At 39.6% G+C, this 14,109-nt stretch overlaps 1 protein-coding gene across 1 annotated transcript in view; it reads right to left on the bottom strand.

Annotated features, from left to right (window-relative positions):
* anxa11b (annexin A11b) overlaps positions 1–14,109 on the bottom strand; it is a 31,110-nt gene that overhangs the window by 4,725 nt on the left and 12,276 nt on the right. Inside the window, exons 5-14 of the mRNA XM_022686657.2 lie at positions 13,358–13,445; positions 13,072–13,166; positions 12,077–12,190; positions 8,275–8,365; positions 7,740–7,819; positions 6,647–6,703; positions 6,384–6,477; positions 2,203–2,298; positions 1,217–1,275; positions 509–631 (exon numbers count right to left, since the gene is read on the bottom strand). Coding sequence (XP_022542378.2) covers positions 509–631; positions 1,217–1,275; positions 2,203–2,298; positions 6,384–6,477; positions 6,647–6,703; positions 7,740–7,819; positions 8,275–8,365; positions 12,077–12,190; positions 13,072–13,166; positions 13,358–13,445 — 897 coding nt within the window. The remainder of the gene's footprint in view (positions 1–508; positions 632–1,216; positions 1,276–2,202; positions 2,299–6,383; positions 6,478–6,646; positions 6,704–7,739; positions 7,820–8,274; positions 8,366–12,076; positions 12,191–13,071; positions 13,167–13,357; positions 13,446–14,109) is intronic.

Here is a 14,109-nt window from a genome sequence, read left to right as displayed (position 1 = left end):
TATTATTTATTTGATATTTATTCACTGTTACTCTTGTGCAATAATACTGGTCCACCCTACCATAATCATATCTCTATGCACTAGATGTATATATATTTTTTCTTTTACTATATATCATTTTTTAAACTATCTTTATATATTTTCCTACAATAGGTTTTCTGTATATATAGATTTATCATTATTTGTATTTACCTTTTCCTGACCTGTTTCTCTGTCCTTTACTCTGCACTGCTGTAACATGGTAAATTTCCCCATTGTGGGATTAATAAAGGATTATCTTATCTTATCTTATCTTATCTTATGCAGGATCTACGGGCCCAGCTGCAACATCTGAACCGGTATGTCTCCATGCTTAAACACATCTCAACTTGTACACAGACTAGAGGAGCCCAACAGGGTATTAGTGTTCCTTTCAAATCATACAGTTTCCTCCATTAAACTTAATATTGTAATCCAATAATCTTTTTTTTGTCAAAGAGTTTGTGTGTATATGTGTGTGTAAACTTACAGATATATCTGTGTAGAGAGATTTTCCAAAGTTACGTATGTACTCCTGCCTGATGTCCAGCATGTCCACATCAGAGCGAGTCACCATGATACGGATCAGCGTGCGGTCCTTAGTGCCTGCACCCTACAAACAAAACAAATTATAATCAGAAAAGGGTATAAAGGTAAAACTAAAACTACTTTAACTTTAACAGAGTTTTAAAGGAGAACTCCGGTGTGAAGTTGACTTGTGTAGTAAAACATAAACGATAAAGAGTACCAACCTTTGTTGCAAAGTCCACCTCTGCTCTCCCGCATTTTTCAAAGATCCAGTAATTTTGTGCAGTTTGTCTAAACAGGCTAGAATGGGTTTTAATGGGGCACATTTTGGCCCTGCCAATAAATCGTGTTACAGCGTTATCCAGGCTCTAAGTAGCTTCAGGGCTCCCTGGATTCTACCAATGAGGTATGGAGCTACTTTGAGCCTTGATAATGGTGTATAAAGCAATTTATCTGCAGGGGCAAAATATGCCCCATTAAAACCCATTCTAGCCTGTTTGCACAAACTGCACAAAATTGCTGGATCTCGGAAAGCTGCAAGGAGAACAGAGGTGGGCTATTCAACAAAGGTTACTACTCTTTATCATGTCTTACTACACGAGTCAACTTCACACCGGAGTTCTCCTTTAACAAACACACAGCGTGCGTGTGTGTGTGTGCGTGCGTGTACCTTCATGGCCTTGTTGAGTCTCTCAGCAAAGTAGCCAGGTGTGTTCTTAAGACACTTCACTGAAATAAACACACAAACAAATCAACATACCCCACATAAGATATATTGGTATCCCTGACTTACTATATATATATATATATATATATATATATATATATATATATATATATATATATATATATTACTAGGCTAATATATATAACTAGTTTATTAACCTATAATATCAACTGATATACTATCAGATTTACACTGACATACCAAATATTATCCCCTTAACAGACAAGTAAATCTGAAACTGTTAACAATAATGAATAAAAATCATAAAATTAGCACTTTCTGAGACTCCGAGTGGTCCAGTGGATTAAGACACTGCCACCATGATCATGCTGCTTGCCAATAATGAATTGTTCATTATGGAGTGGAACTCTAAAATGCTCCATAAGCTGAGATTTTGGCAATGTGTTTGATAAACGAAAACAGCTTAGAGCCCAGGAGGACTACAAGACCTGCTATTTTTCTCACAAAAAGATAAATTCTTAGCTTCAGATGTTAGTAGGGATGGGCATTTTAAGTAATTTCAACATTTGAGTCTTGAATTCATACTCAGTAGACCACCCGGAGCTGCGTTATCAAGACAAGGAGTACAAGATGGGTAAAAAGAACTAGCCAGGCTAGTGAACTACTATCAGAAGAGGAACACAGACAAGCAAAACAGAAGGTTTGACTCAATAAAGATGAACATTAGCTATGATCTGATTATGATGTTATAGTGCCATTGCAAAAGTTCTTGAACTCGTCTTGAGCTTGTTTGCTAATGTTGCGTGTCCTCAACCTGGCAACCAGTGTGAGATTTGTGTCAGGGGAGGGGGGAGGGTCAGACAACTCTCTGCAGTGTTTTGCAATTGGATCATTTAATACATACTGTTCCTTTAAGACATTTGAATTCTTAAATGATCCTAAGTGTAGAGATGGAGTTCTGGACTCACCCACAGCCAGCAGACCCCTCTCCAGATCTCCAGACATCTCCCTGCAGATACTCTTCTCTATGTCCTTCCCACACATCTGCTGGTACTCTTGGAAAACTACACACACGCACGCACGCACAAAGAAAGAGAAAACATTTATTACGATTCTTATAGCAGAGCTATTTCTGATGTGTTTCATTTGTGTGAAAATTCTAAAATAATAGGAAAATTCAAATCATTTACAGATGAGAGGTTAATATAGCACTGAGTGAGCAAACACACTCTATTTACTGTTATTTATACCATCTGTAAAAACAGAGGAAAGCACATATTTTTGCCGTTTTATAGCTCACAGCCCCCAGACCCATACTACAATAGTATGAAGGCAACTACAGACAGCACTGTTTCTAATTGGCCGAAAGGCTGAGCATGTGAATTTAATGTCGTTCACAGTTAAGAAATGCAGTAACTATATCTGGTTGCAGAAATTATTATTATAGATAATATATAGAGCAGGGGTTCTCAACTGGTCTCAGCCCGGGACCCACATTTTCTCATGGTCATTAAGTCGCGACCCACTTTTGTATAATGCAAACCAACAAATTTATTTTTGAAAAGTGAACTTCAAAAATATGTAAACATACATATGCATTCAAAGTGAATTTAAAAGTAATAAAAACGTGCGGTACCATGCAAACTGTATGTATACAAGTAACTACAATAAAATTAAACATCAAAACTGCATAAAATAAATAAGGCGACAAAATTAGATATATCACTTCTCTGCATTCAGCATTCTTTAGTAAAAAAAATAGAAGGACCATGCCAACTGCATGTGTAAAAGTTACTGCAAAAAAATAAATATCAAAACTGCATAAAATAAATAAATCTACAAAACCAGATGTTTTCACCCAACCTGTCTTTTGTGAAAATCAGTGAGACAATTGGGCATGTACTTTACTTTTGATCAGAGTTTCAAAGTCTGGGGTGACAGTAGACAGAGTTACTCTCAGATCATGCTCAGTGTTCAACCTGTTTCTCTGCTTTGATTTTAGCTGGACCAAGGTGGAAAAGCCACTTTCACAAAGGTAGGTTGTGCTGAATGGTAGGATCGTTTTGATTGCAAGAGAGGCGAGAGATGAATACTCAGCCATCACATCGCTGCACCAGAATTGGGAAAGACTTACGTCGCTGAATCTCTTTTTCAGTGTCTGGTCACATGACGGCTCCACCAGCTGATGTTCTTCGTTGCTTGGTAACATGACGCTTTCCATGTTGACGCTGAAAGGGTCGCGTATCCAGGCATTACTATTATCTCCGTGCCTCTCAGGGAAGTAGTCGTCAAACCGAGCTTGAAGTTTACTGAGATGCTCCTTGATCGTTTTTTTCAGGTAATTTTTGGCCGTGGTGTCCAGCTGCTGTACTTCCTGGCGAACGTTTGGAAACATGTCCAGTCTGTCTTTGGATAAATGATTTACCCACAGTGTGATCTTTTTCTTGAACGCAACAACTTTGTCTGACTGTTCAAAAATGTTGTGTCCTTTTCCCTGCATAGACACGTTTAACGCGTTGAGGTGCTCAAAAATATCAGCAAGATATGCAACAAGTGCGAGCCAGGTGTTATTGTCAAACAGTTCAGCATATACGGAGTTGTTCTCTGAGAGGAAGGTGGCGATTTCTGTTTTTAGTTCGTAAAAGCGTGACAAGACCTTACCCCTCGACAGCCAGCGCACTTCGGAGTGATACAACACCTGCATGTGCTCAGAGCCCAAATCTTTGCATAGATTTGAAAAGCAGCGGCTGCTCTTAGCACTCCGTTTTATGTGGTTCACCACTTTGATGACATCTTGCAAAGCTTCATTAAGATCAGGAACCATATTCTTAGCCGCCAGTGCCTCTCGGTGCAAAAAGCAGTGGTTCCAAGTCGCATTAGGTGCCCTCGTCAGAATTTGTTTCACCACACCTGAGTGTTTCCCGGTCATGGAGGCAGCGCCGTCAGTTGTGATTCCAACGCAGTATTCCCAGCTTAAACCCACTGAGCTCAAGTACAAGTCCACGGAGTTGAAAATGTCCTCTGCTTTGGTAGTGGTGGGGAGTTCTCTGCTGCAGAGAAATTGCTCCTGCAAATCACCATCCCACACATGTCTCACATAAACCAGTAAAATAGCATGGTTAGCTATGTCCGTGGATTCATCCATCTGTAATGCGAAGTATGGGCTTGTCTGGACGCGACCTGTATTCTGCTGTTTTATGTTATCAGACATGTCTTTAATACGCCGCGCTATAGTATCGTTGGACAGGGGTATTGTTTTAAGTTTGTCTGCCGCTGCACCATCCAGCACCTCTCTTACCATGTCCATTGCAGCAGGTAAAATCAGCTCTTTGGCTATTGTGTGGGGTTTCTTTGCCTTCGCAATACGGAAAGCTACGTGGTAAGACGCCCGGAGCGCTTGCTCTTGTTTGGAGCACGATGCTGTCAGACACTTCTTTGATGCCTTTAGCTCATGAAGTCGTCTTTGAAAAAACTCCACCGGCTTGTCCTTATATGCGGGATGTTTCGTTTGTAGATGTCTCATTAGTTTGGAGGGTTTCATGCTCGCATGTGCCAGCATTTCATTGCAAATGACACACTGGGGTTTCTGACCCTGTTTGTCCTCAATGAACGAAAACCCACATTTCAGATACTCCGGGCTGTATTTGCGTTTCGCCATCTTCTCACCGAACGTCATCACAAACTAACGCGTGTCTCTCTGTCTCATTTCAAGATTTTCAAGATAATGAAAATCAGACGAGCATAATCTTTTTTTTTTTTTTTTTTTGCAAAGCTGTCCGCGACCCACCCAGAACGTGTCCGCGACCCACCAGTTGAGAAACGCTGATATAGAGTATAGATACATTGTATTAACATACAATTAGTGTTTTCATTTCACACCTACCACTTAGCCCTACCCCTCTGTTTTGCATATACATATCTAGGAGTAGGGTGTCCTGATTCTTGTTAGGTTGGAGGGGTAGGTTAGTGGGAGGAGTGTTAGGGGTATATGACCCTTCAAACTGAGGCACACTCAAAACATAGGGCTGAATCACCTGCAAGATGGGGCACAAGCAACCAAAGAAACTCACAATTACCTTGATATCACCATAGTTTAATGTGTAGTTTAAATGTTTTATGGCAATTTTCTTTATAACAAGCATAAAAAATTTAAAGTAGTTACAATTTATCAGGGTCTCTTCCAGTCGGACATGCTCAAAACAGCTCACTCAGGCGTAGGGTTGTGCCATATCGTACACAATAATATCAGCAACTTTTTTAAATATCATGAATATCATGATATCATACACTTCTATTCAATGTTAAATTAATGTTTCGTCATATCGCCAAGAAAATTGCCATCACAAAACTACCATAAAATATCATGGTCTGTGGGTGCCGAGTGGTCCAGCGGTCTAAAGCGCTGCACTATGAGCGGGAGTTGGCCCTGCTTCCTCCGGGTGGGTAGATGGCGCTCTCTCCCCACATCACTCCTAGGGTGATGTTGATCAGCACAGCGTGTCTGTGAGCTGATGTACCGGAGCCGAGCCACTGTGCTTTCTTCCAAGCGCGCTGTGATGCTACTCAGCAATGCTGCATCAGCAGCAGCTTGAAAAGAAGCGGTGGCTGACTTCACATGTATCAGAGGAGGCATGTGTTAGTCTTCACCCTCCTGGTGTTTTGGGGCATTACTAGGTGATGGGGGGAGTCCTAAGGTGTGGGTTGGGTAATTGGTCGTGTAAATTGGGGAGAAAATGGGGAAAAACTTTGAAATAAAATGAATTAAAAAAAAAAATAAATAAAAAAATAAAATATCATAGTCTGTTGATCTCAAGCTTCATCCTTCTCTCCGAAGATTTTAGTAAGTAATTTTGAAGCAAAACTACAGGTCAATTCATCACTCGATATATTTCAGATAAAACGTAAATCATTGTAATGTACCATATTTGTTTGTTTGAAACAGTAAACAAATTCATGAAAGTATTTTGACTGAATTTTTTGTGAAGACCAGTTTTCAGTGTGTGTAGTGCTGTGTATTTTGAGTGTGTAGAGTGTATTTTCAGTGTGTGTAGTGTTACAGGAGTGTGTATCTGCAGTGTGTTTAGTGTGTATTTTCAGTGTGTGTAGTGTTACAGGAGTGTGTAGCTGCAGTGTGTGAGGTTGTGTTTACCTTGTCTGAGGTGTGGCTTACTGCGGGCACACAGGATGGCATTAAACTGAGACTCATCTGTTCCCAATTTATTCTCTCCCGCAGCATACAGTTTCTAACACACACACACACACACACAATTAAATGCTTGACTGTAATAAAATTAAACATTTACAGATGCTGTTGCTCAAGTTAAATGTTTTACCATTTTGTCATTGCTGATTCACCTGTCTATTATTTGTTTATGTAAAAATATGTACATATTATGTAAAGTAGAGGCTCACCTGGGCGTCCTGCTTGGCCAACGCAACATCCACAGTCTCTCTCTCATCACGGTTACCCTAAAACAAAGTGATAAGCTACATTACTCTTTTCAAAAACTACATTACACTTAGAAAACAATAAATTAAATCAGAATGCTAACCTACAGGTTTGTAGTAGTTCCAGATGGGTAACTCTTTTTATCTACTTTTTTAGTGATGAATATAAGAACAAAACTCATTAAATACACCTGAAGGGGAGAAAGGTGCTGCCAACCACAGTTTGGACCAAAGGACCAAAATTTGGAGGTGGTCTTAGATAAACTGAATTATGTTATAGTCATTCCGTTGTGTGACGCTCATGCACTCAAAGGGACACGTATTCTGGCAGGGAAGCAGATTTCACTACAAGACAACTTACCAAAGTAAAAACAATCTACAAACGATCTAGTGTAAAGTACAGAAATACTACACCAGTATAGAGGATTATGACAGTTACTAAATGTACTAAATGAGTACAGTATACAGTATAACAAACACTGAAACAATGGTGAATATGTTGCTATGTTTGGGTCATTATTCCCCACCTGTTCTGATCTTGCATTTTTCTTGTAAAGCTCTGGAAAAAATTAAGAGACCACTTTAATTTCTGAATCAGTTTCTCTGATTTTGCTATTTATAGGTATTTGTTTGAGTAAAATTAACATTGTTGTTTTATTCCATGGACTACGGAAAACATTTCTCCAAAATTCCAAAAAAGATATTGCCATTTAGAGCATTTATTTGCAAAAAAAATGTGTAATGGCTAAAATAACAAAAAAAAAAACTGGTCTTTTATCACAGTTTTCATGCATCTTGGCATGTTTTCCTCCACCAGTCTTACACACTGCTTTTGGATTACTTAATGCCACTTCTAGTGCAAAAATTCAAGCAGCACAGCTTGGTTTGATGGCTTGTGACCATCTATCTTCCTCTTGATTATATTCCAGAGGTTTTTAATTTGGTAAAATCAAAGAAATTCGTAATTTTTAAGCGGTCTCTTATTTTTTTTCCAGAGCTGTGTAAGGTATTAGAACAACCAGCAAAATACATGCAGTCTAATGAACCGCCATCTTACCTGGCAGAGAGAAACCAGCAGTCTGCGGAAATGACCTGAAGTGTCATGCTGGATGGCGTCCTCCAGTGTTTTCTTGTACTCTGAAAAACAGAAAAACACCTTTATGAACACTACACACACATATATACACACACACACAAACACACACTTTAAACCCCCCTTATTACAACACTCAATGTGTAAGTATTAGGATATTATGGAAATTGTAAAACAAAACTCAAAATCTGACTCTTCCTCCTTTAATAATGTTGGCCAGTCTTACTCACTAGCTCACACGTGTGCGCACATGCACATGCTAACTATTAGCTGTAAAGGCTATAAAATCCTTTTATTTCAACACTCAATGTGTCAGCTGGGTATACGAGACCCAGAAGTTTTCCTTACAAAGCATTTTAATTGAGAGAGTTGAAGCACAAGACTAACAGCTGTTTCTAATAAAGTGGCCAGTGAGTAGAAGCACAAGATACAGTAGGTGTTTCTAATAAAGTGGCCAGTGAGTTGTATGGAAGCTATGAAGGTATAAAAAAAATCTCACCTGTTTTATAAATCTGGTTGATCTCCCGGATCTCAGCGTTGCTCCGAGATGACAGAATCTCAATCAGACAGGCTTCGTCTGTCCCTGCACCCTTTAAACAAAAACAAAAATATAGATTTAAATAGTTCAAAAACAAAAACACTGAATATTCAGTTTTCTATTATATAATATATGATAAATGATTACAGGTGTTGTCTGATTAAACACTGTCTTGCAACAAGAGAACATAAAAGTGCTTTCCTCCTGCTGTCCTAAAAAAAGGCTCTCGGAGGCTAGCTTAAGGTAGTGTCCCTCTTGGTAAGATATCAGTGGCTGGTAGTCATGCATTTAGGAGTTGACAGACTTTGAGAGTGGGTGCATCACTAAACTGAGAGAAGCAGGATGGTTATTTTAATTAATGCCCCACCATCCAGGTCATCTAATAGCCAGCCACAGCCAGTGGAACTGTGAAAGAGAAACTGGGAATGCTTGAACCTGGAAACACATCATCTTAGTGCTGGGCGGTATGACCAAAAATGCATATCACGGTATTTTGCAAGATTCTGACTGTTTCACGGTAATATTTGTTTTTTATTATTATTATTTTTACATGACTGGGCTTTTTTTTTTTTTAATTTTTTCCCATTTTCTCCCCAATTTACACAGCCAATTACCCAACCCATTCATTAGGACTCCCCCTATCACTAGTGATACCTCAACACACCAGGAGGGTGAAGACTAGCACATGCTTCCTCCGATACATGTGAAGTCAGCCACCGCTTCTTTTCGAGCTGCTGCTGATGCAGCATTACCGAGCAGCCAGCGCGCTTGGAGGAAAGCGCAGCGGCTCGGCTCCAGTACATCAGCTCACAGACGCCCTGTGCTGCAGACATCCCCGTAGGAGTGATGTGGGGAGAGAGCGCCATCTACCCACCCAGAGGGAGCAGGGCCAATTTTGCTCCCTCTGACGCCGGCAGCTTGATGGCAAAGCTGCATGAGCTGGGGTTCGAACCGGCGACCTCCTGCTCATAGTGGCAGCGCTTTAGACCGCTGGACCACTCGGCGCCCACATGACTGGGCTTTTATATAGGTTTGTGACTTACTGTACTGTTAGGAGCATATATAATATAAAACTTTAAGGCTTTAAATCAAGGCTTTGATTACTATTGGGTTTACTTTGTCCCGCAAAATTACTCAATATATGAAGAAATCAAACTTCATTAGCAGAAAAGCGTAAACTCAAGAATGTTAACAATAGACCTTAAAAAAAGACACACCAACAACTTTAACACGGATTCCTTTACTAAAATAAATATTTTAAAAAGTTCCATAAACTCTATAAATGAACATAAAATACTCAAAATGTAAGTATTCAAAAGACATTTTTTTCAAAAGCTTTATTGCACAAATAAGACAAGTTTAATATCAATTTACACTGTGTTATTACTGAAGCCATTGGAGACATTTAAGTATTTAAAGCAGTTGTTTATTAGTTTATCACAATTCCCTTCTGTTAATAAATACATTTAGTTCAGTTTGCATTAATATTATCCTTTAAGCTACAGTACTAATATATTTAAACAGGGCTGCAGTTACTCATATTGTAAGGAATAATAGCAGAAGCTGCAGAAGTTCTGTTTTTATGTTCCACAGAGCTGCCATTAGCTTCTTTTACGGCGCTCTACACTTCCACATGGTGCTCTGCAGCGCCTCCTAGTGGTGTGGCGGTATGGGAAAAATGCATACCGGTTCAAGCTTCCCGTACGGCATACCCTATGAACCGGTATACAGCCCAGCACTACATCTACATCTTTAGCAATAAATTCAGTTCTGTTTGGAATCAGATATTATAAGAGCCAGATCACCCAATAGGGGTGGGCAATAGGAATGGCTTTAAAATAATATTACAATATTTCAGAGTATTGTGGGAGTGCACCAAGGATCGGCCCTGTCTCCGCTCCTGTTCATCCTGTGCATGGACACAGTAACTGCTGATCTCCAACACCCGCACCCGTGGACGCTACTGTATGCCGACGACGTGGATATAGCTGACGAAGCCCGAGGACAACTGGAGGCCCAAGTGCAACAATGGGACGCACGGCTGAGTGAGAATGGAATGCACCTAAACATCGCGAAGACTGAATACATGGAATTTGGCGAGCAAACTGGTGGAACCATCAGCGTCAAAGGCGTGCCCCTCAAGAAGGCCACGCAGTTCAAGTACCTCGGATCCATCCTTAGCAGCGATGGCGACACGCTCCCAGATGCCCGTGCCCGAGTCAGCGCGGCCTGGGCCAAGTGGCGCCAAGTGACGGGCGTACTCTGCGACCGCAAGATGCCAGTATGCCTCAAGGGCAAGATATACAAGACCATCGTACGCCCTGTCGCCCTCTACGGTTGCGAATGCTGGCCCGCAACCGCACGACACGAGCAAGCGCTGCACGGCATGGAGATGAGGATGCTCTGGTGGAGCCTCGGCCTGACGCTGCATGACCACATCATGAACGAGGACGTCCGAAGACGAATGGGTGTGGCCCCGATTACCGACAAGATGCGAGAAGCACGCCTGCGGTGGTACGGACATGTTGCCCGAAGCGATGAGAACTCGGTGGCCAAGACAGCGGTGCGCCTCAGCCCACGAGGGAGGAGGCCCCGAGGACGGCCAAAGAAGCGGTGGCTTGACCGGATTAAGGAGGACATGAAAAACTTTCAAAACAAATGTTGCTCCTGAGGACGCCATGGATCGCACCAAGTGGAGACTGGCATGTCGATACGCGGACCCTGCGACTTAAAGCGGGAATAACGCGAGGAAGAAGAAGAAGAAGAGAGTATTGTTCTTAGAGAAGACAAAACATTTTTCAAGAATGGACTACTGTAATAAAATAAATATTAATTCTAAATTAAAAAAAAACGCAAAAAAAGTGCAGCATATATATTGCAGTATATAAACTGTGAACAAATAATAACAGTGGTATGAAAAGGTTATTATCAGGCAGCCCTGATCATTTTCATGATTTTCCTTTATAAATCATTGGTTGTTCAGATCAGCCATTTCAGTTAAATATATCATATAGCAAATAAACACAGTGGTATTTGAGAAGTGAAATGAAGTTTATAAGTGTTACAGAAAGTGTGCAGTATATATATATTTTTTTTAAAAGTGGTGGAGGGTCGCATGGATTTCAGTCAATATCAGCAGATTCTTGAGAAAAATGTTTAAGAATCAGTGAGAAAGTTGAAGTTAAAGCGCCAGGGCTGGATACTCCAACAAGACAACGACCCTAAACACTAAACACTGCTCAAAATCTACTAAAGCATTCATGCAGAGGAACAAGTACAACGTTCTGGAATGATCATCTCAGTCCCCAGACCTGAATATTATTGAAAATAATCTGTGGTGTGATTTAAAGCGGGCTGTTCATGATCAGAAACCATCAAACCTGACTGAACTGGAGATGATTTGTAAAGAAGAATGATCCAAAATATCTTCAACCAGAAGCCAGACTCTCATTGGAAGCTATATGAATTGTTTAGAGGCTGTTATTTCTGCAAAAGGAGGATCTACTAAATACTGATATGATTGATTTGATACTGATTTGCTCAGTATCTCTTATTTAATTCAAAAGCTTCCATTTTATTGATTTCCTTTCATGTACTTTATTGCATTATGTAAATGTAGACAGTGTTTAACCCTGAGCACTGGAGAGCTGTTATAATAAAATATAAAGTACTAATATGGCAAAAATCTATATGAACAAAATTTAAAAACAGGTCAAATCTGAATAGTCTTTGATAAAACTGTGTATTACTGGTAGAGACTCACTGCTATAGAGCTATGCAGCTCATAGGCATCATACTCAGCTGGACCCTTCACCATGGCCAGAACCAGCGCCTCAAAATTCCCAGTCAACTCTGACTTCAGGTCACTGATAAGATCCTGAGGAACCAAAGGAGATGGAACAAAAGAATCAGAAACATTCAAAACACACAAAGAGAAACAATCTCCATTACTGCAGATTCACAAACTTATATAAAGAAGAAGAAGCTTTACACCACTGTACAGAGGTCATAAAAACAACATTTTATTATTAAGAATAGTGTTTTGCACATTGACCTCATTGCAAGTTGATTGCAGTAACATATGTAATTAAAAAAACAATAATAAAAACTACTTAGTACACTGAAAAATAGCATTTGTTTCCTGTCCCCACTCTCTAACTATAAACTTTACCATGAAATGTAATTATTAAAGTTCTTCAGAGATGTTTTTTTTTTTTTGCATTGTTGTGCGACTCCAAATCCCATCTATGCTTTTAAAAAACGTCATAATAAATCCATATTTCAGTTAAAATACACATTTTAGTTGTTTTCCTCGGTTTCACTCATTCCTGTTACTGTAACACATTACCCCACCTGGAACATTCTACAAATCACATCTACAACAGGAAGTTACACCAAAATTAAGTTCCCTCATTTGTGTTTCTGTATATTTGATCTTATTGAAACATGCACCCATCAAACATCCATGCATTTTTTTTTGCATAGAGCGCTAGAGGCACGCACTGCGTAGCGCCATATGCAACAGCACCGCTAGCCAATTAACGCTAGCCAGCTAGCATAACCACTTTTGTTACTTAGATTTATTCTAATATTAGAGTTTTACTAAATTACAGTACTGTATGTACATGCATCCGGTGTTAATTTTATCACTTAATCAATGAAAAATGTATGAACATGTATTATATACTGTATTATATTCAGAAGTTCACATTGGTTCAGGCCAATTCTACCATCACTAACTGCAGCTGCTGGTCTTACCTTGCCGTAAGTGGTCTTATAAGCTCTGACCAATGGCGCACGCTGCTTACCGGAACGGTTCCCCAACAGCTCGATGATCGCATTCTCATCAGTGCCTGCAAAATAAAACATCACAGACTCAACAAACCTGAATTAACAGACATGACAGAGATCTGATGTATTCAACACAAACTAAGATTCAGCCATAGAACAAATAGGAAATCAGCCATGCATGTAGTTAAACGTACAGTTATTTTTAACTTGTACAGTGTAGACCTGTAGTATTTAAAGGGTAATATCAGCTCACCAAATCCCTTCATGGCTTTGCGGAGAACCTCCACGTCTCTGAGGGGGTCAGCACCAGGATAATCCTTTATGGTGCCTCGAAAACCTCGCTAGAAAATAAACGTATGTTAATAAAAATATGTTTTACTTGCTAAAACACTATGCTAAAATATCATAAATGCAGTGTTGAGTCTTTCTCTCTAATCAAGTATTTACATTAATATTTTCATTTAATAATAAAAATCTCATTAATGAAAATAATTCTTAACAGCACCACACAAGAAGTGTTGTGTTGTCACCTCCTGTCCATTTTTTCCCTACTGAATAGAGACATGAATAGTGCCTACAACAGCAAGCATAATAATAATAATAATAATAATAATAATAATAATAATAATTCAGGATTTTAGTCGAGTGTTTAAAAAGAATGATCTTTATTCAGTCGTTTCTACTGTTCCTGTTTGCTTAGACAGCCCTGCTCATGTGATATTTCAACATTACTGCATAAACAAGCATCGCTTCCACTCTGAGTCAACACACCGACTGTAGGGGCAGGTGTTACTCTAATGCTGAGAGAGAAAAACACATCTACCAGGGGTTCAAATAATCTTCATTGTTATAAATAACTGTAAATATTGTCATTTTCTTGCCTGCATGATTTTCTTTGCCTTTGCCTGTTTTATTTATTTATTTATTTTATTTTAAATGTCAATCCTAAACTTTCGAATGGTGATGTCTACTTAAGAACCCTGGCCAATCACATGCCCGGATATG

This window comes from Astyanax mexicanus, chromosome 15 (genome assembly GCF_023375975.1).
Source record: "Astyanax mexicanus isolate ESR-SI-001 chromosome 15, AstMex3_surface, whole genome shotgun sequence".
Taxonomy (NCBI): Eukaryota; Metazoa; Chordata; class Actinopteri; order Characiformes; family Acestrorhamphidae; genus Astyanax; species Astyanax mexicanus.
The sequence above is the reverse complement of the archived record's forward strand: the minus strand, read 5'-3'. Positions and strand labels throughout refer to the sequence as shown.